At 40.0% G+C, this 25898-nt stretch overlaps 1 protein-coding gene across 5 annotated transcripts in view; it reads right to left on the bottom strand.

Moving 5' to 3' along the window:
• Positions 1 to 25898, bottom strand: part of BICD1 (BICD cargo adaptor 1) — a 253912-nt gene that overhangs the window by 41665 nt on the left and 186349 nt on the right. For all 5 annotated transcript variants that reach the window (XM_077807517.1, XM_077807516.1, XM_077807519.1 and 2 more), the window contains exons 5-6: positions 21295 to 22389; positions 10782 to 10933 (exon numbers count right to left, since the gene is read on the bottom strand). In XM_077807517.1, the coding sequence (XP_077663643.1) occupies positions 10782 to 10933; positions 21295 to 22389 (1247 nt within the window). The remainder of the gene's footprint in view (positions 1 to 10781; positions 10934 to 21294; positions 22390 to 25898) is intronic.

Genomic DNA, 25898 nt, shown 5'->3' with positions numbered 1-25898 from the left:
TCAAGTTCACAGCTCAAACTCATCTCTAGGCCTAATCTCAACCTTGCCCCCCCACTACTCTGAGATTCAGATCTGGATTTCAAACTCTCAAGTTCAACAGGAGAATTTGGATCCAGAGTACTGGTGCGGCCCATGAAAACATTTCAGATTTCAGATCCAGCTTATGTGTTCAGCTCTAGGGTTTTGGTTTAGGACCATCCCTAATTTTGAGCACAATTGTGATGTGGGCAAATTAAACTGATAATTTACATAACATGAAGGGGGTCATAAATAATACATTCTATCAAAAGCAAAGCATTACACAACACAATATGACAAGAGCAGGTATATCTTCATTCAATACCCAATATTGCATAGATTGTGTGATGAGATGCTATCAATTATTAGCCATTGCTAATTGTTCAAAAGATATATGCCACTTTTAGGGATCAGGAGGTTGTTCGGTGTTTAGGCCCATTCAGTCCTTGACCAGACTTCCAACAGGGAGCCAGTGAGGCAAATTGTAGTGAGTAGGGTTTTGTGATGTGGACACTTGCTCGTTTTACCCAAAAGCTGTCAGTGGTAACTTTCAGACCCTCTAGCTCACAGCCTTAGCAGAATTTGAAATGGTGAACTGTAAATAAAAGCTTTGCTTCCCATTACCATTCTCCTAATCCACATACTTCTCCCATCACTTCAGCGTTGGAGCTAAACAATAATTCGCATCTGATCGTACCCCTTATCTATCCCTCACTTATTTTACATCTAAGTTTTAGTCTTACAACAACCTGACATTCTCTCACTATTCTAATTGTATATTATTTACATCGGAATGGTTGAATCATGAAACTCACTTTGTACAGAAATGTCAAAGAAATCAATCACTCAACAGTTTGAATTTCTACCCCACAGTTCTCCTGGTCACACTCATTTGGGGACTTTGACCCATGCTGCATCTCATATTTGGTCTTTGGAAGGTTTTGAGGTACGACTATATCGCCCAGGTGATATCGTTAATGTTTATAAAATGCTTTGAAAATTAAAAATGAGTCTGACTTAATAGTGGGCCAAGACATTATGTCATGGCATTAGTCAGTTGCTGGAGTGAAACAGCTTTAATTCTATTAAACGAAGAGCCTCTTTTCCAGTCAGAACTCTTACTAGATGCAGTCCAATTGTCCTGCTCTATGGATAACTAGAATGGTATAGTATCACTCATTTTCAGCAGCATCAATGCTTCCTACATGCTTTTTAAAAAATACTAAAATATGCACCCACTATGTTAGAAATTTCATTACAAAAATTGTTTGAATTCACCACAAAATAAAAAAAGATCTATTTAAATAATAAAATCCTACCATTTCTGTCCTAAGGGTAAAATCCTATTTAAGTGTCACCCACAGTAACTCCGCTGAAGTGTATGGAGTTACTATGGATTTACAACAGTGTAACAGAGACGAATTTAGCCCTAATAGGACTATCAACAGGAAGTAAACACCCAGTCCACCATTTTATTTTCTCTCTCAAAATGTCTGACTCACAATAAACCCCTGAATTCTCGCTAACTGAATGATGAAACCATTTAGTCTATGAATTGTATCCTTCAGTTAGAAAGCAGGAACACAGTGTTTGGAAAATTCTTACTCAATCTATATATACATTGTGCTCTTCTTTCAAGTGATTTTAGTTTTAGCTTTCATATGCAAACAAAATCACTGTAAGCCAGCCACAGCTTCAGTATATATCTGCTTTCTACAGAGCTTTAACAAGCAGGACTGCATTTGATTGTTCAAGCTATGGGGAAAAACAGATTTTGCCGCAATGTTGGCTGGCTTACAGTCATCTCTGACACCTCTCGCTGATAGAAGCAGTTTGATGTTTATGGATGTTTTAATAAATCTATTTGACAGGGCCACTAGAATGATGTCAGCAAATTAATCAATTTGAAATACAAATGGCTGTAATACCCATGATATCTCAGATTTAAATTCTTACTCACTGGGATCCGACAGATCTTGTATCTCCCTTCTCCAGTTTTCCTCTTCAGTTTACTCAAGAAGAGATAAAGAAACTTTGACTTCTAACTACATCCCCAATAGGAAATTTACAAAAAAAATGTAACTACTAGATTCAACACCACAAACTCTTGCAGTATAACACTCGCAACAGAACTGATTGCTTTGCTTTCATATGCCAATGATGCAGTTTCCTTGTTGGGTTAAAATTAGTTGACTTTAGACCTCAGAGAATACATGCTCTGCAACTGCACAACTGCCTTGTAAAACCGTGTAACTTTGCAGTTATTATTTAAACATAAGGCTTAATGAAGATGTAGGTTATTAAAACCAATTTAGACAAACACAGTTCTCACTGCCACATAGGAAATCATCATAAATTGGCTTTAGAAGTTTGGACGTACAAGGAGTCTTTTTTACTGGTTGTTTGTGACCTGACATGCATGTTACCGATGACCTAATAAAAGCAGTTCTCTGACTGTTATCCTTAATTTTCTATACATCATAAACTTATTTTCATAACGGCAATTCTTGACAATTCACTGCAGGGCAATTAAAGTCACTTGATCTACACCACTACTCAAAGTATGCTATAATCTCTCAGAAACGTACAGCCCATTGTTTCTGTGTTTTGTTGAGAACCAGTGTTCTAAAAGTTTAAGCACGTCAACAAAACAGTCAAATCAAAGACTATGATTGGCTTTTGAGGCTGCTGAATCACCAAAGTGCTATAAGTCTCCTTGAAGTCCACAGTGGTGGAAGCTATTCCCATTTACAGAAGGTTGTAGCCTGTTGTAGCCATGGTACTTTCCCTCTTATGTTAAATATTCCATACAACATACAGTCATGGGATAAAAAGATAAACATTTCTGATTAAAGAAATAATAATAATGTGCATATCTATAGGGCCTTTCACCCAAAGTCTCCAAATATTTTACCCACATTAATTAAGCCTCGCAACATATTGTGGCAGAAAGAAGTTAAGCGCTAACATGAAATTAGGCACAGTCCTGAACTTGGGGTGGTAGCTATGCGGAGATCCAAGAGGCACTGTGGCTCAGAGTGGGGGTTTTAAATACACCTCAGTGATTAAGAAGCACAAATTCTACTGCCTTTCAGAGGGACTTGTGCTCCATCCTCAGAGTCACAATTTTCTCCTTCGTTACTCTTCCTCTGGTATGGAAGTAAGCAGATATTGGCCCATATCACCAGTCAGTTACCATCATCACCCCCTACTCCCAACACAGGCTCAGCTGTGATAGCCAGCAAGAAGGTGGGGTGGGAGCCAAGACCTCTTCTCCCTTCCTTCAGCACTAGACTGCTTTTTCTCACCTCCTCTCACCATATCGTCTGCTGTGGCATGTGGAAATTAAGGTTGTTTTTTAAAAGCCTTCCGTCTATTACTATGCTCTCTCCATGTGCGTTACTCTGTCTGTCGCACTGTTTCATAGGAATGATGCTCAAACCCTCTTCCACTCACTCAGAAGGAGTAGAGAGGGCTGGTGTCTCGTATCAGGTCTAGGGATACAGGAAGGAGCAGGGGATTGAGTGAGTGGGTTAGGGATCAGATCTGGGGCTCAGGTGGGCAGCAGCAGTTGGCAGGGGATTAAATCAGCTTCTGCTCGTCCAGGCAATAAAATAGGAATTCAAATTCTACTCTGCCAGCAGGGTTCCATCTACAACCATGGCCCCAGCAGATCACTTCCCCTGCTGAATAAGCTTCAGCATGCATACTCTATTAATATCACAAACAAAAAATGCCATTATAAAAGAATTATGTCTGAAATAATCTTTTAATGGAGTCCAGCTAGTGCCCCAAAACATGATTACACTTAAAAAACTTCTTCACCTTTAAAAAACCCAAACATTAGAATGTCTGGAGATGACCAGTTAAGAGATCTAGCCTGTTCCCCACCACCACATAATATTTCCACACTCAGCTAACGTGGCCTATCTGACCTTAACTGACTCCCTAACTTTTGCAAAAATCCATGCAAAGGTCAAAACAACAACTGTCTTAGGAGAGCATGGGAAACGGATCCTCCTTTGAACAGGAAATGGATTTTTATCAAATCTTCCCCTGTGGGTGGGTGGGAGGAGATTTAGAGTTGTGGGGAGCATGTGCTCCTGGCAGGGGAGAGGGGGCAGATGGGGGATCTGCCCCTTTAGCATCCATGTGAGGAACAGGACTGCTGTTTCCCCCTTGAAGACATGAATTTAAAATGCTGCATCACCACAAAGATGGTATATCTGATTATGTACAGCAGAGCACCAGAACAAACAAAAGTTTCCCTACAAAACAGGGAAGTGTACTTCATAGAGGAAAAAAACACTCTCCTTGCAAATACTATAAAATGGAAGAAATCATTTTAATATCCATATTTATAATATAAATATTCTCTTCTTTCAAGAACTGCCATTCCTGCAGTATGGACTCAGAAACAGGAATCATGTGATGCAGGGTTGCCATAGGGACCACTCTACTTTTCTTGAACAGCAGACTACACAACTGAATTTTCATGCTTAAGGTTATGCTACAACAGAGTCGTGATTAGAAAAATCTCACATTCTTCCATTTTTTCCAGACAGATTTTTTTTCTTGAATGGATGCCCACAGTACATTGTTTGGAGTAGCAATTTTTATTTAGACAAACAGTGCTTCAAAACAGGGGACAATGACTTGCTGCATCATTTGAGCATTTGGAAAAAGCGACTTAAATATAAAATTCCTTAGATTTTGGGGGAGGGAGAGGAGAGGGGACATTTTCAGCAGAGCAGAACCAAAAAAATGTACTGATACATATGATCTGCAGTGAAATTTTAAAAACACACTGACTTTTTATGACTGTCTGTACCCACAAAATACTACACAACCTTTTTGAATACTACAGTGCCACTACCTTTAACCAACACTGCCTTCTATAATTCATACAGGGAAATTTTTAAACACTGATGCACGTCTCTATGTGATGTTACTCATGGCTCTAGTTAACTCTAACAGACATATGGAGCCTAATTCCAAATAGATCAGGCTGCAATAGTGTCATCCGTATTTTATTGTTTTTACTCTATACAATTAGGCTCATATAGGAAAACTATATGCCAGTAAAAGGCATTTGATTTTGATAAACAATCCCTTGATTACAGTGGCCACAACAATGCCCTTCCATGGTGTGATGCATGGCCAGAAAGGGTTAAACATCCTGCAAAATAAATGACTTAGATTCAACCCTTAAAGACATGTGGGGAAAGAATGTTTGTGTTTTTGTGTATTTACATTACATATATATATATTATAGGTAGTGGTGGACAAGGTAATCAACAGTGCCTGTCTATGCTGTATTTTGATAATTCAGAGATCAAAAGAACATCCTAGCATTTAAATTAATTGTAAACACAGGATCTCTCTGTATACATCTCTCTTTGAAATGTATAGCAAATCATCTGTGAATGGTGGAGGAACAAGCAAATTGCCTTATGTTAACTCGTATTGCTAAGTACTGGTGGAGGACCTCCTTCAAAGTCATCCTAAAAAGAAAAGGAGTACTTGTGGCAGCTTAGAGACTAACCAATTTATTTGAGCATAAGCTTTCGTGAGCTACAGCTCACTTCATCGGATGCATGTATGTATCCGATGAAGTGAGCTGTAGTTCACGAAAGCTTATGCTCAAATAAATTGGTTAGTCTCTAAGCTGCCACAAGTACTCCTTTTCTTTTTGCGAATACAGACTAACACGGCTGTTACTCTGAAAGTCATCCTAATTACCTTTTGCTCTCTGAGGGATTCCAACTTGTCAAAGACAACATGAAACTGTATAAAAGATCCTTCTGTCCTGATCCTGTTAATCTCAGATCTGCTTGACGCTTCAATGCAGGGGAAGCTTAAGAAACAAGGCTGGGATCCCAGTGCTGACTGGTCTCCCCTGAATAGGATATTGGACATTGGACTATAACCTATGAACTAAATTCTAAAGGAAAGCTTTGCAACCACTAAGCTCACCATCTCTGCTACAAGAAAAGGAGTACTTGGGGCACCTTAGAGACTAACAAATTTATTTGAGCATAAGCTTTTGTGAGCTACAGCTCACTTCATCGGATGCATTCATTTTTTTTTTCCACTGAATGCATCCAATGAAGTGAGCTGTAGGTCACGAAAGCTTATGCTCACATAAATTTGTTAGTCTCTAAGGTGCCCCAAGTACTCCTTTTCTTTTTGCGAATACAGAGTAACACGGCTGCTACTCTGAAACCTGTCATCTCTGCTATGTATCCGAACCTCAATAATTGAATTTATGTCTATATGTATATTGATCTTTTAACCATACTTTCTCTCTTTTGTTTTTTAAAAAATTTTAGTTTAGTTAATTAGAATTGGCTGTATGTGTCTATTTGTGTAAGATCTAGAATATTCAATAACGTGGGAGGTAATGTGTCCAATTCTCAGGGACTGGTAGAATCTTTTCTTTATATGATGAAATATGATTTTTATCATATTTGACGTGGGTACCGGGATGGAGGCCTGAGGCTGGGTACTTTAAGGGGACTGTGTTATTGACTTCTGAATAACTAATGAGGTAATTAAGAAGCTGTTTTACGCTGGCTTGGTAAATCTAAGTATCAGAATATCCACCAGCTATGGGGTTTGTCTGCCCCATTCTTTGCAGTTCACCCTAATTGAGTGAATCCCAGCGATTTTCTAGGCGCCTCAGAGTTAGACAGTGCAACCCTCACCATCACCCTGCCTACGTTTCTTTGTGAATCCAGCCCAAGGTGTATAATCAGAGCACCATGAGCTACTGCTGTCTTGCTAGGAGAGCAATAATTTACAAAGGTGTTTTCTGTGTAACTTCTGCTGGATTGATAGGGTAGCAACCGTTGTACCACTAATCATTTCTGGATCTACTGAAATATTTCTGCATTGTTACTTGTGAAGTGGAGACAATGTCAAAAAAACTATAGTCCACACATTCAGCTATGGAGGAGTTTTTAAATCACATCTTAATGCATCTTGATACTGTGCTCTATGCAAGGAAAACCTTACGAGTATAGGGTCCTAAAATTGGCACCACAAAAACTATGTTAGCATGTTAGGAGCAAATGGGAGAAGAGGATATTCTTAAAAACAAGAGAAGCATGAAAAGTACGTTCATGCATGAACTTAAAGCAAAAGGGTGTAATTCATATCACAGTACAGGGGTTTATTCCCTTATCAATAAGCAGGAGATTTATGTGGGCAACTCTCTTTAGTGGTAAATGGACTTACCAATTGTAATCACCCATATCCTAAAACGGGAAGAAAGTCCCAGAATCTGTAACTTGCCCTTTCTTTTATTTTTGTTGATATCCTGATGGACAGTTTCCACTTTATTTTTCATGTTCAGTTAGTATTTAAAAGATGACTTACAAGAATACCTATATTCTTTAAGGACCTGACATAAAGCCCAGTGAAGTTAGCAGAAAAACTTCTATTGTCTCCAATACGCTTTGGATCATCCCCTAAATCCTGCGGAGTTTAGAAATGTATGCTCACTATCCCAAGCGGGACAAAGAGGTGCATTCAGTATTCCAACAACCTAACATTACCTTGACACTTCCTTTCTCAAGCTTCTCAAAGTCCAGCCACATACAAATTACTGGCTCATGTTCCACATGATAAACAGTCTGCTTTATGCCACTGATGCCACAACCTCCTCAGGTCCCTGCTGCGGACTGGAATGGCCTACATCTATGTATACCTCACAAAGTGTGCTTTTTAAAAGATTAATAAACAGATTTTTAAAACCTATACAAAACCATGCATTTCTGGAGTGAAGTCATTGAAGCTACATTCACTCAAACCAGCTGTTGATCTGGCTCCTAATTACTATAGAAAAGTTCCTGTATGGAACTGTGCATATAATATGGTTAGATTAGTGCAATGGTTCTCAAACTTTTGTACTGGTGACCCCTTGCACACAGCAAGCCTCTGACTGTGACCCCCCCTTATAAATTAAAAACAGTTTTTTATTAGGGTTGTCAAGCAATTAAAAAAATCGCAATTCATTGCACTGTTAAACATAATAGAATACTATTTATTTAAATATTTTGGATGTTTTCTACATTTTCAAATATTTCAATTTCAATTACTACACAGAATACAAAGTGTACAGTGCTCACTTTATATTTATTTTTTATTACAAATATTTATACTGTAAAAAACAAACGAAATAGTATTTTTCAATTCACCTAATACAAATGCTGTAGTGCAATCTCATTATCATGAACTTACAAATGTACAATTATGTACGAAACAACTGCTTTAAAAATTAAAACAATGTAAAATTTTAGAGTCTGCAAGTCCACTCAGTCCTACATCTTGTTCAGCCAATCACTCAGACAAATAAGTTTGTTTACATTTGCAGAAGATAATGCTGCCCACTTCTTGTTTACAAGGTCACCTGAAAGACATTCTCATGGCACCGTTGTAGCCGGCATCACAAGATATTTACATGCCAGATGTGCTAAAGATTCATATGTTCCTTCATGCTTCAACCACCGTTGCAGGGGACATGTGTCCATGCTGATGACAGGTTCTGCTCGATAACAATCCAAAGTAGTATGGACCGATGCATGTTCATTTTCATTATCCGAGTCAGATGCCACCAGCAGAAGGTTAATTTTCTTTTTTGGTGGTTCGGGTTCTCTAGTTTCCGCACTGGAGTGTTGCTCTTTTAAGATTTCTGAAATCATGCTCCACACCTCATCCCTCTCAGATTTTGGAAGATAGTTCAAATTCTTAAACCTTGGGCCAAGTGCTGTAGCTATCTTTAGAAATCTCTTGGTACTTTCTTTGTGCTTTGTTAAATCTGCTGTGAAAGTGTTCTTAAAACGAACATGTGTTGGGTTATCATCCAAGACTGCTATGAACATGAAATATATGGCAGAATGCAGATAAAACAGAGCAGGGGGCATACAATTCTTCCCCAAGGAGTTCAGTCACAAATTTAATTAACACATTTATTTTTTTTAAATGAGCCTCATGAGCATGGAAGCATGTCCTCTGGAATGGTGGCCGAAGCATGAAGGGGCATACAAATGTTTAGCATATCTGGCACATAAATACCTTGCAACGCCGGCTACAAAAGTGCCATGCAAAGGCCTGTTCTCACTTTCTGGTGACATTGTAAATAAGAAACAGGCAGCATTATCTCCTGTAAATGTAAACAAACTTGTTTGTCTTAGCGATTGGCTGAACAAGAAGCAGGACTGAGTGGACTTGTAGGCTCTAAAGTTTTACATTTGTTTTGTTTTTGAGTGCAGTTATGTAACAAAAAAAACCACAAACAAACTACATTTGTAATTTGCACTTCCACAACAAAGTCATTGCACTACAGTACTTGTTTGAGGTGAACTGAAAAATACTATTTCTTTTATTTATCATTTTTACAGTGCAAATATTTGTAATAAAAATAATATACACTTTGGTTTCAGTTACAATATATATGAAAATGTAGAAAAACATCCAAAATATTTAACAAATTTCAATTGATATTCTATTGTTTAACAGTGCAATTGAGACTGTGATTAATTTTTTTGAGTTAATCATGAGAGTTAACTGCAATTAATCGACAGTCCTATTTTGTATACATTTAACACCATTATAAATGCTGGAGGCAAAGCAGGATTTGGGGTGGAGACTGACCTTTTGTGACCCCCTATGTAATAACCTTGCGACCCCCTGAGAGGTCTTGACCCCCAGTTTGAGAACTCCTGGATTAGTAAATGATAGGGTGCTACATGAAGCAAGAGCCTGCAATAAATGTGGTGTCAGAATAGAGGGGGAAAATAGGATGATTTAATCCCATAAAGTGCTGAATATATCTCTTTCTTTGGTTACTTGGGGGAATTCAGCACAGATTGCTGCAGGTGTTGGATCTTTCGAAAACAATTATTTGCAGGTCACCTTTAAGAAACCAGCTAAAAATGAAAGTTTCCTTTCAGAAAAAAAAAAAAAAAAAAGAAAAAAAAAAAGACAATATGTGATTAATTATGCTCCTGCTGGAAGAACTGAAATATTCACTGCAGAAGGTGTGTGACATTTTTAAACCTATGAACGAGAAGATAATAAATGAAATACTGCCAGCTGTAGAAAATAATAATTTACAGTGCAATGAGAAATTGCAGTAACCTGATAATCATCAGTGCTGGGTTATAGCAGAGCCATACTGATGGAGAATTATAGATTTTTTTCCCAATGGTAAATAATAAATCAGATGGCAAGGACAAAGATGGAGTTTAGCCATGTGAAGGTTTTTACATGGCAGAATCACTGTGTGCCTTTTCTGAGTGTGAATGAAAGCCACATAAATCTAATGTTTATTTTCCACTTCAAAAATCAGAGTATAAATCCAAATATAGAGGGCTTTAATATAATTATTTATCACACTTTACCCAAGGCTGTACTGGCATTGCCACTTAAAAGCATTATTTTCAGAGGCATGCAGCTTGGTGCCATTTGGAAGCTTGAAACTTTTGCAGAGTCTGCATTCCAAACTTCATTCTCCTTCATCCAACAAAGCTCTGCTATTGCAGAAAGCTCAAAAGCTTGTCCCTTCCACCAACAGTAAAAGATATTGCCTCACCCACCTTGTCTCTCTCACTGAGGAAAGCAGTTTTTGTATCCACATATTAGCGCATCAAGACCATGAGAAGAAATGCATGTAGGGGAGAATGTTCTCTCACTCACATCATAGGCTTGCCCTTTCAACTATTGAGCAGGAGAGAAGCCTATGAGGCAGTTTCCCTTACCTGGTTGCAAACATCGCTCTCAAGGATGAGAAGGTTGCTGCATCTTCTTTCAAAGCCTTTAATTCATTTCGCAGTTTGGTCATGGTTTCAGTCACCATTGATTTTTCATTCTCATATTTATTCTTCAGATTGGCCAGTGCCACTTCAGCTGTCTGAAAAAGAGAGAGGGATATATGCTTCTGAGAAGGGAATTTGCTAACAGCTAAGAGGCCAGGTTATGATCTCATTTCTGGCTTCCACCTTCGTTCACAAGTTAATGCACCATGAAACCAGTGATATACCTGAGATACGTTGATGATATTTTCATCCTCTGGACAGACGACCTAAACTCCCTCACAGTTTTCCAGCACAACTTCAACAACCACCACACTCTCTCTAGAACATTCCCACACCAGCATCAACCTCCTGGATACCACAACCTTCAACAATGGAACTCTACAGACAACTAAATCCATGGATCACCACACTTACCTTCGTAGATCCAGAAACCACTCCAAATCCACCATGAAATCTGTTAGCTACTGCCAGGCACTTAGATGCCTCAGAATATGCTCTGAAGAGAAAGTCTGGGATACACACTTAAAACAGCCTTCACGAAACAAGGAGACTGCACCGGAGAAGTAGATCACATCATGGAATGGGCCACCTAAATACCTGAGGAGAAACTGCTTCAATACACTTACAAACCCACACTAGAATCAGGTATCAAACATTTATAATCCATATTTGATGGGGACCACATCCTGAAATTTTTTCTCAACCCCCCTCTTCCGGCCTTAAAACAACTCCACAACCTCACCAAGTTCATCATCACAAGCAAGCTTCCCACAGACCAGGGGACACATCAACTCAAAGTGGCACCAGATCCTGTCAGACCAATAGATGCAAAACCTGGTGAAATATCTCCACTGGTATGATGATCAATACCCCCACAACACACCTTTGAAGACCACGGGTCCTACTCATACCTATCACAATATGTGGTGTACCGCATCCAGTGCGTCAAATACCCCAACAACAACAAAGTGGGTGAAACCAGACAATCACTATGCTCTCAAATGAATTCACACAGAAAAATAAGACAAGACAAAAACACCACATCACCCCATGGGCAAACACTTTTCACAAACTGATGACTCCATATCTGACCTTTCAGTCCTTGTTCTCAAAGGAAACGTACACTACAACTTCAAAAGACAAGCCTTGGACCTTAAAGTCATAATTGCTGGACAGTAAAAACTATGTACTTAACAGAGAAAGTTGTTTTATGGCTCATTACAACAATTTGTAACACCCTGCTGCCTATTAACCCTCCACTGTCCCACCACTGCAAATATGCCAATTGCCTACTTCACTTTAAATGGTCTCAAGCAACATGTGTGAACCTCTTATGCTTAACCACCTGTCCCACCTTGTATTTTACCTCTGGCATTTTAGTTTCCTTCTCCAGATCTGACGAAGAGCTCTGTGAAGTTCAAAAGCTTATCCCTTCCACCAACAGAGGTTGGACCAATACAAGATATTACCTCACCCACCTTGTCTCTCTCAAGTAAAAAAATGTCAGACTTGAGCTTTAATGCAACACATGCGTTAAAAAAAGTTTAAAAAAAACTATTTTCCTTAGAAAGAGGGAAGCCATGTTGTTGAATGGACATAGTCAACTTAAAAACTATTGGATTCAATAAGCCTGAAATATCAAGACTGTACAAATTAGCAGTTATACTCTGCCATGTCACAAAATTTTATGCCTTCTCATTCTTCTGCAAATTTTACCAACCAACCAGTTGTGTAAATGATAATGTTCACTTAACTGAAAATCTAGGGAAGAAGTTATGAAATTACCCTACTCTATATTCTGCCTATATCTTTCTTTCCCCCCCTGCTCATTTTCTTTCTTGTTTCCTGCTTGACCTACCTAAATTTCATGTTAACTTTGTCTTGTTATTTGCTTGCTGTTGTTTGTCAGTTTTATTCATTACTTTTTTATTTTACAGAAATAAAAAATTTTAAAATTAAGAAAATTACATTTTTGTATTTTTGCAGTGTTACAAGTCTCAGTTAAAATTACTGCAACTGAAATATATTAAGAAATATTTTTTCTTCTAAATTTTTCCAGTATTTTTACTTTGTGCATCTGAGAGCACTTCAGTTAGTGTGTAGTCAATTGCTGTGTTTCCACTACAGTCTGTCAGTTCCCCTTGTTGTTTTTGTGGATCTTTCACACATCAACAGGGGAAAGAATAAATAGGAAAAATGTGATTGTAAAACCACAAAAATTGGCATGGGAACATCAGAGGAGAGGGTAATGGCTGTAAAACCTGAAGGTACTTTTAAGCCATCTTTTTGAAACTCACTAGATTTCAAATTCAGTGTCTCTTAAAAAAGGAACAAAAGAATCCTACACTAAAATAAAATTCTATTCATTTGCTTCTGGGGAAGTAGTTTAGTTATAAATTGTGGTACTAAAATACATTATATCAAAATTGTCTCCAAATTACTGCACACCGTGTCTAACTCTTTTCCTACTTCTGATGACTAGTTTCCATAGAAGACAGACCAAGGTTTAAGAAGCCACTATGAAACTACCTTTCATTTTAAATAGGTCATTTTCCTACACCAAACCTGGGGGTCATCGCATGAAACAGTGAGAAAACACTCCGAGATACAGTCATATGAACACAACTCTCATGACTGTTCATGAATGTACATGAAGAAGCAAAGGTATGCTTTGGTATAGTGTTGTACCACTGTGCACTTTGGTAGGCTACAGCAAAGGTCATCTGTTTCCAGACACTAGCAAAAACATTCAGTCAAAATTTACACATAGAAGAGTATTTAACTGTCATTAATAAAATAGTCAGTCACTCTGCTCTTACCCATCTCAGAAAGAAAAGTGACAGAATAATGAACAAGGGGACAACTTCCTACTTAACAATAATTATTAAAACCTGTGTTATTTGTGATAGGGTTATTCATGTTGTTGAGAGGGAAGGGAAAGGACAGGACGTTCACTATGGAGGCTTCAGCTGAGTTCTATTTTGCACATAAACCAGAAATTCAATCTTTGTTTTGTACATGAACTACAGTGTATCCTCCCCAACTTACAGCACTTACTGAGTAAAACATGAATTTTCTAAAAATTTACAAGTGAATCCATTAATTAATTTGAATTAAGACTAATTAAAATTTGATCCTTTAAGAAATATAGTATCTGCATCAGTTTTTTCTTTGTCTCAAATGATTTTAAGAAAGGACTAATGCAGTTGCTTCAACTTTTCAGGCAGTTAAAATTAACTGACATTTGTGTATAGGCCATATTTGAAGAGATCAAGTTGTAATTACACTATTAATGACTGTTCTATCTACTTGTTTGGCGGTAGTGGCTCAGTGGTATGAGGGAGACTGGACACATGTCAAGAGTCCTCATCTGCAGATTACTTAACCCAACAGTCAGTGCTGTTTCAAGATGCCACGGCTGCCTTACGGAGGTATTAGTAGTGACTCCATAGTTAAGGCTGAGTTCTCTTTTGTACTTAAAAGCAGGAATCCAAACTTTGCTTTGTACGAACAACGCTGCGTATCCTCCCCAAATTTACCACACTTCTTGTTTGAGCATAGAATGAAACTTCTAAGAGTTTACAAGTAAAGCTGTTGATTTGTTTAGGAATCAAACGGACATAAAGTAATTTAGTATCTGGTGCTAGACTTCACCCTCACCTCACCCACAATCTCAGTAATGAAATAACACACTTCCCATACACATTAACTTCCCATAGAGTTAACACTCTGAGAAAGTGTGTATTTGAATAATTTATTTTTGGATTGATGTTAATTTTTCCTATTCTTCATAACTGAAAGTCTCTCCATCAGAAGCTGAAGAATACAGTGTTGTACTACTGAGAACTCTACAAAGAAAAGCCCTTTTTCAAAATGTCTGCTATCTTCTATGGTTCTCAATAGGACAGGAACGACAACAGTCACCAGTTGGTGGCCATTTTGATGAGGGTCTCTCTCTCTCTCTTTCCCTCATTGTTCACAATGGTACTGAGTATCTCTGCCTCCACACAACACAGGGAACTAACCATCTTCCCATAGGGAATCTGGGGCCTTAATCTCACTGAGTACAATGGGAGAAGATTGCCATTTTGAGAGGGACAATATAAACATTCCTCCAGAACCTTAATGTGGATTTCAAGGAAACATCTATCTGGTAAATAATGGCTGTGTTAATTTCCTGTGAGCTGGTACAAGAATATTTTGGAGAGCAGTTAGCTCCCATTCCTGAACTGTCTTCCACTGCCACTCCACATCCTCTAGGACAATGCTTCTCAAGCTATCTGATGTGGGGGACTGGCAATTTTTTCCCCCAATGTGCGCGCAGACCGGCAGCTGATGGCTCGCGGACTGGCACCAGTCTGCGGACCACCGCTTTGAGAAGCACTGGATACACACTGTCAGACTTAAAATATAATCTCCTCCTATGTACTCCTCTGCTACAGTTGACGTGATTTCTCAAGCGTCTTTTTCTTTGGTGCCACAGTGCTAACAAATTGTATCACAGATACATGGATATGGCATTCTGTAGGTCCTATCCTGTTTTGACACTGCTGCTAACAGTGCTGCGACATTCCACCCCAAAATGAGTGTGTTTCATAGCTGGTTGAAGCGATCCCTACATTTAGTTTGTATTTCAGTTTAAGTTTGTAAACAGTTTTAGGACCGTACAAGGCAAAAAAATGTAAATTATGCAGCATATCTTTGTATTGCCTGTCTCAACTCTTCCCCCCTAGTCTATCGATATTATAGCAGGAATCTTTTTCTGTTCTAAATTCAATCTCTCAAAAGTTGTGGGCTTAAAACTATAGCCCACATGCTAACTTTGCTTTCTTTACTCTTTTTCAGTTTAGATATTTTGAGTTTCAAGACAACTTTACACCTTTCGAAAGTCTTGCCACTTGCTTTATGATAACAGTGTGTGAAGCAAAACAAATGAGCGATAATTGTTACTGAAAAAAATGAAAAACACTAAAATGGTAAGTACTTCATTTTTTACACATAAAAAAGTAAAACAGTGGACCTGCTATTTTAGTTATAGAAAGTACATAGCACTTTGAGGAGTACTGAGTATCATGATCTACATTTGCATTCAAAGTACAAAATCTCCATTTTACTATACCTGCCTAACTCCAGGCTTTTGGCTTAAGGCTCAGGCTTCAGGGGATATTTTAGGTCTTCAAGTAATTTCTGCAATGTCTCAGGACTTGAGGAGGCACCCCAGTTGTTGAAGATAGAGGCATCATGGCTGCAGCCAGCACATATGTAAAATGGATATTGAATAGACCAGAGGGGAATAGAGAGTCCTACCGTTCACCATATTTGTCTAAAGTAGGGTATTTTATTTATGTATGTATTAATTTCTAATTAATTTAAAGGAAATTCTCAGGCTGTTGAGTTTCCCCATTGTAGGCAGGTTTATTTTATTTTCTACATGTTATCTGAAACCAAAAATCAGAACCATTATTGATGTGAGCCTTATGGTGAGTATGATTACTTTACTGTTGCTTTAGATTTTAAAGATTCTATGATTTGCGCCCAAACTACTGTTGATACAGCAAGGGAAGCGCTGAATAAGTGTATGCATAAAATAAAAAGGAGAAAGTGAACGAACAAAAGGTATGCTCATCATCCCCTTGATCAAATTGCTTGATCCCATTTTCACCACCCTTTTTCTGGTTTTTTAACTGGATATTTTAGGTTGCAAGGGAGACACTGTCCTCCTCTAAGTTAGTATATTTTTAGTACAATGGGACTCTAATCCTGTTTGGCACGTTGGAGGGCTACTGTAATATGAGCAAAGAGGACTGTAGGTTCCTTGATTGTTTTCCTTCAGTCAGATAAGCACAATTCAAGTTAAGAGGCAGTACTGTACATTTTTTTTCAAGAAGCTACGGGTTAGAATGCCAACTTAGCAGAAAATGTTAGTGAAACACTGCATTGTACTGTTTCTTTTAGCAACACGATGCAGTTTTCTTTTTCAGAATGAAGTTACAGTGCTACTTGGTGGCCACTAGATAGCACCCATGTTTCCTAGGTTTACTGTGTCATGTCATTACCTAAGCAATACCCAAAACCATAATCCTGCATTTTGTTTCTAAGGAGCCTTTCCTTGAGTTGAATGATGGTAAGAAGAGAGTAATATGCTCTTCTTAAATAGGTATGTTTCCATAAAAACACACTAACTTTTTGGCATTAATTTAATGCTTCTCTTTTTTAGTATTATGCCCACTGTTCCTGAACAGAAGATGTTATCAAAAAGGCAAAATTATTCATTGCTGTGACTGTTTACTTGTAAACTTGCATACTAGTATTGCAGATCCCATGAAGCATACTGTATTTCGAAACTTTAACAAGCTGTAAGTCATTTACCCCTTTTGTACTTGTCATTGTGTTTCTTTACGAAAAATCAAACAAACATTAATCACAATAAAATAATAATAATAACCACCACCAACAGGCATTTTTAAAAACAGTGATGCCATTTCTAAAAAGGATTTTAGACATTATTTAGAATAATTATTTAGAATACCAAGGGCAATGTAGCAAGAATCAAAGAGGCCAGGGATGTGATGGGTCTCGACTGCTTTCTTGGGCATAAAGGGTGAGAATATGTGCTGACCTTTCTAAAAGCACAGCACAGTATTTGCAACCCAGAAGGAGGTGGGCCTATGGTGCTTTGTGCCATCTTTGTCTCCTCCCAATCCGAGGCAGCTCTGTGGCCCCTGGCATAACATAGACAGCCCTAGGAGACTGTCTGAGGGTGCGTCTTGAGTGTCATCCCTAGCTTGATTCCCATCCACACACAAAAATCTCTAGCTTGAGTTAACTGGTACTTTAAGCTCGAGCTAGGAGATAGCTGGCCCGTTAGTGGGGTGGGTTGAAGCTTGACCTAATAATGTAGCGGAGATGCAACAGCTCGAATTATAACTCATCATCAGCTAATCAAATGACTCCATGTAACTCCACTGTTGCCTTGCAGTGTGGTTGTTCTGTGCTACACTAGCTCCAGTGCAGTAAAGGGAACGTATTAACTTGAGCTGTTTTACTTAAGACAGGTCCTAAGTTACCACAGCCTTCCCAGGCTGCCATATGGGCTGCAGGGCTGCTTGGAATCTTCTTAGCTCTGAGTACTGCAGCCCCAGCAGCCCCCAACCGCCCCCCCAAATCCTCTGAGTGCAGCCTTAGGGCTCTCTTCTGAGGTTCTGTGCTGGGGAATCCTCCCCTGGCTGGGTCTGGGGCTTTCACAGCCCCTGCACTCTGCCCTTTTACCTAGGTCAAAGGGCCTAGAACAAGGGTGTATCTCAATTACATCACATCTACAATCAACAATATACCTGTATTAGGATGGGTTTACTCGTGCTCAGATACTATAGTGATAAGGGCCTCATAAGGACCTAGATTAATAGTTAGATTATTGTTGGTGAAGTATGACATGGAAATAAAGCTGACTGGCTTTCAAATATTGGGATGAGTTTGCAAAGTTAGCAATTAAGAGACATCTTTTTATTTGCAAACTGACCACATTCAACTGGAGTCATTGAGAAACAGACACAGAATCCCACCATGCTTTTTCACACAATAACTTTTCAGGGCACAGTTGCAATACCTTCATTTCATATACATAAGATTCACCAGTACTCTTTCTCTAGTTAAGTGTGTATGTTAATATACATGTAAAAAACTTGATATGGAATAAAATTCACAATACATCCAAGTTAACTTTGCTGTTGGAATCTTTAGGGTTGTATTTCCTGACCTCTGGGTGATTTTACATTTTCAGCCTATCATTTATATTATGGTAGTGACCTAATGCCCTAATCAGGATTGGGACCGATTGTCCTGTTCTCTGAACTAACACAGATGATGGAAAAGCCCTCAAGAGTTTACAATCTATGGCCCTGATCCTGCAAACACATAAACACATGCTTGAGGACAAGTAGTTCTATGGAAGTCAGTGGAACTATTCACCTGCATAAAGTTAAGCACATTGTAGGCCTGGGACTTAATTTACCCCCATACTAACCTAGCCTTGACCAACCTCATGTAGGCCTGGGGGACGCAGCTCACCCCCATACTAAACTAGCTTGGATTAGCCTTGGCAAAACTCAGGGATTTCACCACTAAAATTAAGAAAAAATGCTCTCCTGCTGCTAAGGCACCCCCACCTCAGGAATGCCCCTAACAATAGTTCTAACACCAAGGTTGTAAAGTAGAGACACCCAGGCCTGGGAAGTTTAGGGAGGATACAGAAAACCCCCCACAAATGGTGAAATAGATAAGATAAGCTCTGACCAACGAATTTATGCTGACCATCTGCACAAACAAAGAAGGTCATAAATAAGGTACAATTTGGGCATGAAAGATAAAATGTAAAGAGCAGGGAGGAGGAAACATAGGTGCCAGTGCATGATTGGTTAAATGTTATTACCTAGGGGTGTTGAATAATGTAATAGGTTTAGTAAATTTGAAGGAGGGAGCTAGTTTTACCTATATAACGTAAATGAAAAACAATGCTCTTTGGGAACCATCGCTGGCCTGCAGTTCAACATCAAACTGCTAGAACTGACGCCCTTGCACAACTGTGACGGGCAGAGGCAGCACCGGCATCCCCAGATGAGTAGATCCTGACTGCCATCGGGTGAAGTTTGTCTGTCTATTGGGAGTGGTGAGCATAATAGCTTTGTTTGACAGCAGATGTATTTTGTATGTGTTGCTAATAAATTGATGTTTAGAGCACTGCTGTGTAAGGCTCTTTCACTGGGAAAAAGTTACACAGACTTGTATAGCCCAGAACCCTGTGGGAAAGGGCGGGTACTTAAATTGACCAGGTTTACCCTGAGCTCCATGGGTAAGGGTATATGCTTCACAGCCCGAGCCCTCAGTAGGGAAAGGGTGGGGGTACCGAAATTAACCAGGTCACACCTTGAGCCCTCAGCAGGGTATAGGCGGGATGCCCTAGATTTTTGCGGATAACAACGTGCATAATTGTTTGCAAGACTGGCGCCTAAAAAGATACTAAAGCCTAAAGATGCAAAAGCAGACAAAGGGTTGGAGATAGGGGTATAACACAACTAAATGAACATGGTGATGACAGAGAGTGCGCAAGTGCAGGGATTTTTTTGCATTTCACATACAATGGGCCTTATTCTAGTCTTACTATACAATATCAAGAACAGACCTTGTCAAAAAATGAAAAGAAAATTTGAGACAAATTTTAAAATCTTTATTTCATTTTTGAAAATTTTTTAATCTCTATAATTTTCAAAATAAAAATAAAAAAAGTGGGATGTTTTTGATCAGTTTTGCCCCAAAGTGATATATATTTTTTAAAATTTTCAATATTTCTTATTTTAAAAATGACAAACAAAAATTTCAATGGCAATAAAATGGCGTTTCTGGAAAACGAATATTTGAAAAATTCCAACCCGTTCAATATCAGGAGTAACTGCATTTAAGTCAATAGAGTTTTACTGATGTAAAACCAGTATAGAAAAGAAAAACAGGACCATTATATCTGGCCAGGAGACTGCAGTGACAAACTAGTATCCAAATTGGATGAGAGATTTGCGTACCCAAGAGAGCTGTGTGATCCACTCATTTGTATTAAATGATCAGACATTGTTCAATAACCAGATGGGTCTACAACTTCGTTGATCATTTTGCTTTGCAGAAATAAATGTTTCCCCCTGCCTAGAGTGCATGGATTATTGCTGCCATTTAACTACTGTTGACTATAAAGGGATCAGTCACTGAATTTGTTTAGCGGAGAGCGCCCACCGTTGATAGGATAACACGAAGGCATTGTAGTCTAGTGGGTACAGCTAGGGAATGAGAGACAGGAGGCCTGGATTCTAATCCTGACCCACCTCATGTCTTTGGTGGAATCACTTAGCCTTTCTGTGCCTCAGTATCCCCACCTGTAAAATGGGGTACAGACACCCACCTTTGTAAAGTGTTTTGAGATAGTCAGCTGTGTAAATGCAATGTAAATTTTTATTCCCGAGCACCCTGGAGTTGCGTACGGCCTTGAGGCTACAGCACATCACGTTACCATTTGGAAGACCCAGGTTTGGTTGTGGCCCTCAAAACCTGGTTTCTTCTCAAACCAGGAGACCCACTAGGGAGCCACATTAGTGCTCGGCTCTAGCTGTGCCTTTCTTACTGCCCTTCTCCTTCTCCTGTAGGCTGATCCATGTAAGGACATTGAGGTCTCAAACTCTACAGCAAGTCACTCACTCTGCCCATCCTTTAGGTCAAGGTTGGGTGCTGCAAAAAGACTATGCAGAAAGATTGCAGGGAGTTAAGAAAAACAAGAAAAACCTCAGCCTCATTGTGACTGACTGGAAAGATGGACAGCTGATTGTTCAAACATCTACCACAATACCTGTTGAAAGGCCCATAAATCAGCTATGAAAATACTGATCACCACAAACTGACAGCATTGTTACTCACTTACCTGTTTGTTGGCTTTCAACACTGCCCTCAAGGTTGCTATCTGCTCCCGTTTTGTACTCAGCAGGGACTTCAGTTTCAGTATCTCTTCCATTAAGGCCTCCTTGTCCTTATCAATCATGGGCACCAGCTCACGTGCTGCCGCACGCTGGCGTGACAGCTGCAGTGACCGATCTACAGCCTTCTGCAAGTGCTTGATTTGGTCCCGTATTATGGCATTTAGGTTGTAGATATTCATTGGCTCTTTGCGTATGTCACTGGTGTCAGAGACGGGAGAGGAAGGAGGGGCCGTGATGACAGGAGAAATCGTAGGTGTCTTGGTTGGACTTTGTTCTTTGCCAGCCTCTGTGCTCTCTTTCGAAACATGCTCAGTTGGGGTCCTGGCTTCTACTGGGGATGCCGTTCCTCTTCTGGTGAGCCGTGGAGACAGGAGCCCCCTAGGATCATCAGGTCCCTTCAGGCTCCCGCTACGGGTGACTCTACTTTGCCTGTAATAGTCCAACATGACCCTATTGGGAGTTTCATTATTACACAAACATACATGGTGATAGAGCTGAGCCAGCTCCTCACTAAATGTCACCAACTCATCCTGGGCTGTGTTGAGGGTATTATGGTTTTCATTTGCTACGCTCGTCATCCTTTGCAATTCTTTTTCCATTTGAACCATTTTCTCGTAACTTTCCTTCGTTGATTTTTCCAGGTTCGTCACCTGCTCATCATACCTCTGGATCCTGGTCTCATACTTTGCCTTTTCTTCAGTGTAGTTTTCTACACATTTATTGTATTTCTCCTTTAAGGCCTTTATCTCAGCTTTAAGGTCAATCACTTCTGTCACTGCCACTTTGTATTTACATTCTAGGATCTCTAGGCCGTTGATGTCTACTTCATAGTCATGTGTTTCCTCGCCGGAGTCTCGGCCCTTCTCACAGTCCAGCTCTACTTTCAGCTCCTTGTTGCTCTGCAGTCCCCTCATGGCGTTGACGTGCTCTGTGAGCCTGTGGACTCGCTCGTGTTGTTCAGTTAGGGCTCCCTTTGTGTGTTCTAGCTGCGTCTGGGACTCCTGAAGGTTGGCCAGGAGAATAGCTTTTTCTCTCTCCACCTGGAATGATATAATAAAGAATATTAACATTTGAGAAGGGAATTAAACTAAGAAACCTAGACCCACAGGCCGTGAAGCCTATGCCATGGCCTGACTTTTTGGCTAGGCCAAACCTGAGTGGTGCTGTGACTGTGTGCCAGGTCACAATGCCACTGCTCAAATTTGTCCTGGCCTCCTCTCTGTCATGCCGGAGGGGCTTCTGGGACAAACTTGAATGGCACTGCAACCCAGGCTGCAATGCCATTTGCTCAAATTTGGAGGGGATGGGTGGATGGGAGGGTCAGGTTGATGGTGGGTGCCAGAGAGGAGAAGAGAAGGGTCAGGCAGGGATCTATGTGCCCCCCCCCGCCACTTTAAATGGTGCTCTGCAGCCCCAGTATAGGCCAGTTCTCAATCTTCATGTGCTTGTGCGCTTGTCACCAAACATTGCCAATAGCATTTTTACCCCCAACTATGTAACCTAGTTGAGGTTTCAAAGCACTTGAGGAAATTTAGACACACCAGCCATTCATTTTAAAATTAAATTGTAGGTGTACATATAAATCTCCTAGAGTGTCTGAAAATCTCAACTCCCACTCCCATTTGCAGTAGCATAATGACACGTGGTAATTATTTCTTATTAGTGCTTACTTCATCAACGGCTACCCACTTCCCAAGCAATTCTGCTTAGCCATCTAAATTGACAGTGACTGGTTTCTCATTAAATATCAGATTTATCCCAAAATATGTTCTCTGAATTTTAAACAGCCACCATATATTATTCAGCCTACGTCATGATATAATTCATCATAATGATACATATACATTTCTCCCCTAAGCGTATGCATTAATTTAGGAGTTTCTGTGAAAAACTCTGCCATTCTTTCACCATCATTATTTATTTATTTGGATTTTTACCAACAATTATAAAAGGCACCCTATCAGTGCTCCTGGGCATCTTTGACAATCTTTAAAAAATACATTAAACAGATGCATAAATTCCTCCAGCTCAAATGAAGTAATGCAGCAATGACATAAATAGAAACAGAAATTACAGCACACACAATCCCCAGACGTCCATTCCACCACTATGTACCCCCACCCGGCACTCATCTCCTCAAAGACAAGGGAGAAAACGTGGTCCGTGCAGCACACTCTGGGGACTAACAAACTGGCTCTGTTACAAACCTGGAGGTAGACACAGATGGTGTCAGTCAAAAGCCAGCAATCTGCACGTGTGCTATAAAGTTTTGGGACTACATCTTCTCCTGTCTGGGAGAAGGAAAGCAGGTATTGAGCTGCCATTGCCTCTGAGCTATATTAATTCTGTCTTAGGTTTCCACAGAGAAATCTGGAGGTTAAAAAGGAGATGGTGCCATGGAGAATGGCCATTCCCCCAGTGGTTTTAATACAGAACATCTCAAAGCAAGGGAACCAGGTTAATTGTTAGTAGTTTGGTCTGTTCAGCTACAGATTGTCATACATAAAAAAAACCCAGAAAATTTAAAGTTTCCCCATGTGTCTTTGTCCAGATCAGAACTGGTGATGCAATGGAAAGTAAAAGACTGTGGGTCTACCCCTGCTCCCCATGGTTTCAATGGGTGTTTTGACAGTAATTTCAATAAGCGCAGGATTAAAGTGTGGGTTGCGAGCAGGTTATATTTTATTGAGAATGACTCAGTGTGCTCTTTAGTAGCCACTGTTGCATCTTCCCAGCTCTGTTTATATATTTGGAGAAAAATGCCATTTCCATCTTCGTTTTATGGGAAACAGAATTACTAATTCAGAGAAATCAGAGCTGCCTGTTTCTAAAAGCCTTTTAAAAAGCATTTCCCCCCATAGATATCTCCTCAGCCAACATTTGGGAGAGTCACATGAGTCTCTGCAAAACTTATATGGGGAAAAAAAAGAATATTAATACCATTAATGTTCATTCAGTGTTCTAAAATGCAGTTCAGACTCCTATTATCCTATAGCTAGGAATTCTGCATTTCCCAAATTAAAGGGCTAAGTGCATGATAGATGGTTAATATGGCTGCTTTTAAAACCTGGCCTCTATTTTTGCGCCTGTAGTCAGCAGCGGGCACAAAATTGTAGGTGGAAAAATAGAAGCCATTTTAAACCTCTTTAAAAATCTGGCCTTAATTCTTGTGTGTGCAGGTGGATGAGAGAAGATGGCTCTTCCTTTAACCCACTTAAGCAGAAAAATTGGGGCCAAACTGTATTACTGTTTTTCCTCATATCTGTGTTACAACACAAATAGCACATCCACCTCCTCAGACATACAGAGCTTCATTTCTGTCAGCATTTAGTCCCCACTGGAATCTAAGGCTACTGAAGAGGTTAGTCTAATTCCATGGCTGTAGCAGAGCCTTCTTCAGTCTTGGGCTCTGCCACTGTTTCAGTTTCCCCTATTAATCAGACTTCATGCAGTGAGTGTTTTCGCTTTAGCCCTCCCTTTTTTGACTGTCTGGTTTATTAAAAAAAAAAAAACAGTTTACAATAACACAGATCTTCCAATTAGCCTTGCTAGCTGGCTCACGCCCTTGGTTCAGGGTTCCTAGTCCAATGCCTGCTGAGACTTTCTTTCTATCAGCATGGGTGGTGGGTGGAGCCCCCTGTCAGGGAGGCTAGCCCCCAGCTCCGCCCCTTCCACCCCCACCAGAGCAGCCCCAAACTGGCCGTAGCCCTGAACCCGGCCTGGAGGTGACCCGAGCTCCCCCACAACTGCCCAGAGGAGCCCCAGGCCAGCCACAGTTGGGCCTCCCCTCCCCAGACCCTAAGCCCCCTGGGGAAAAGCAGCTCTTCCCGGAGATGCTTTCGATATGCCCCATGAAGGTTCCAGGTGGCCGAGGAGGCGGTATTTGCTACTCAGCTTCCTGGGTTCATCAGTAATCTCTCTGGAGTCCAGGGAGATTACTGATAAACCCAGGAAGCTGAATAGCACCTGTGAATCACCACCTCCTCAGCCACCCCGGAAACCTGCATGGGGCATAATAAAGCAAAACCTTCACCCGCCAAACCCCGCAACCAGGGGTCTGGTGGCCATGGCAGTGCCTATTATACCTGCTGCCCAGGCCTAGCAGGCTTTTGCTCCCTGCAAGTCTCTCTCCTCAGCCTAGTTTTCACTGACCCTCCACTCTTTAATGGAACACTGGTGTAGCCCAGTGAGCTAGCTTACCTCTATTATATTCTCTGCTTTCCATTATATTCTGCTTTATTATATTCAGCAGTAATGCAAGGAACCTACAGGCTTGTATCCTGTAAGACACTGGCTTCAGGAGTTAGCATGAGGCTTGAGGCCTATGCACTTTAGCACAAATAAACTTATGTAACCCATACATTTTGGGGAACTGGAAGTAGAATGTAAGGGGGAATTTTGTCCATAATGACATCAGCCAACCATAGCAACATGAACTAACACCAGCTTCTGGAATGTTTTGGACGGAACATCCAACCGCAAGACTGCCATGGCAACGAACTGACGTATATTATAATGGGGTGAAATCATAAATATATTAAGCTATAGA

This window comes from Eretmochelys imbricata, chromosome 1 (assembly GCF_965152235.1).
Source record: "Eretmochelys imbricata isolate rEreImb1 chromosome 1, rEreImb1.hap1, whole genome shotgun sequence".
In the NCBI taxonomy this organism is placed as follows: Eukaryota; Metazoa; Chordata; order Testudines; family Cheloniidae; genus Eretmochelys; species Eretmochelys imbricata.
The sequence above is the reverse complement of the archived record's forward strand: the minus strand, read 5'-3'. Positions and strand labels throughout refer to the sequence as shown.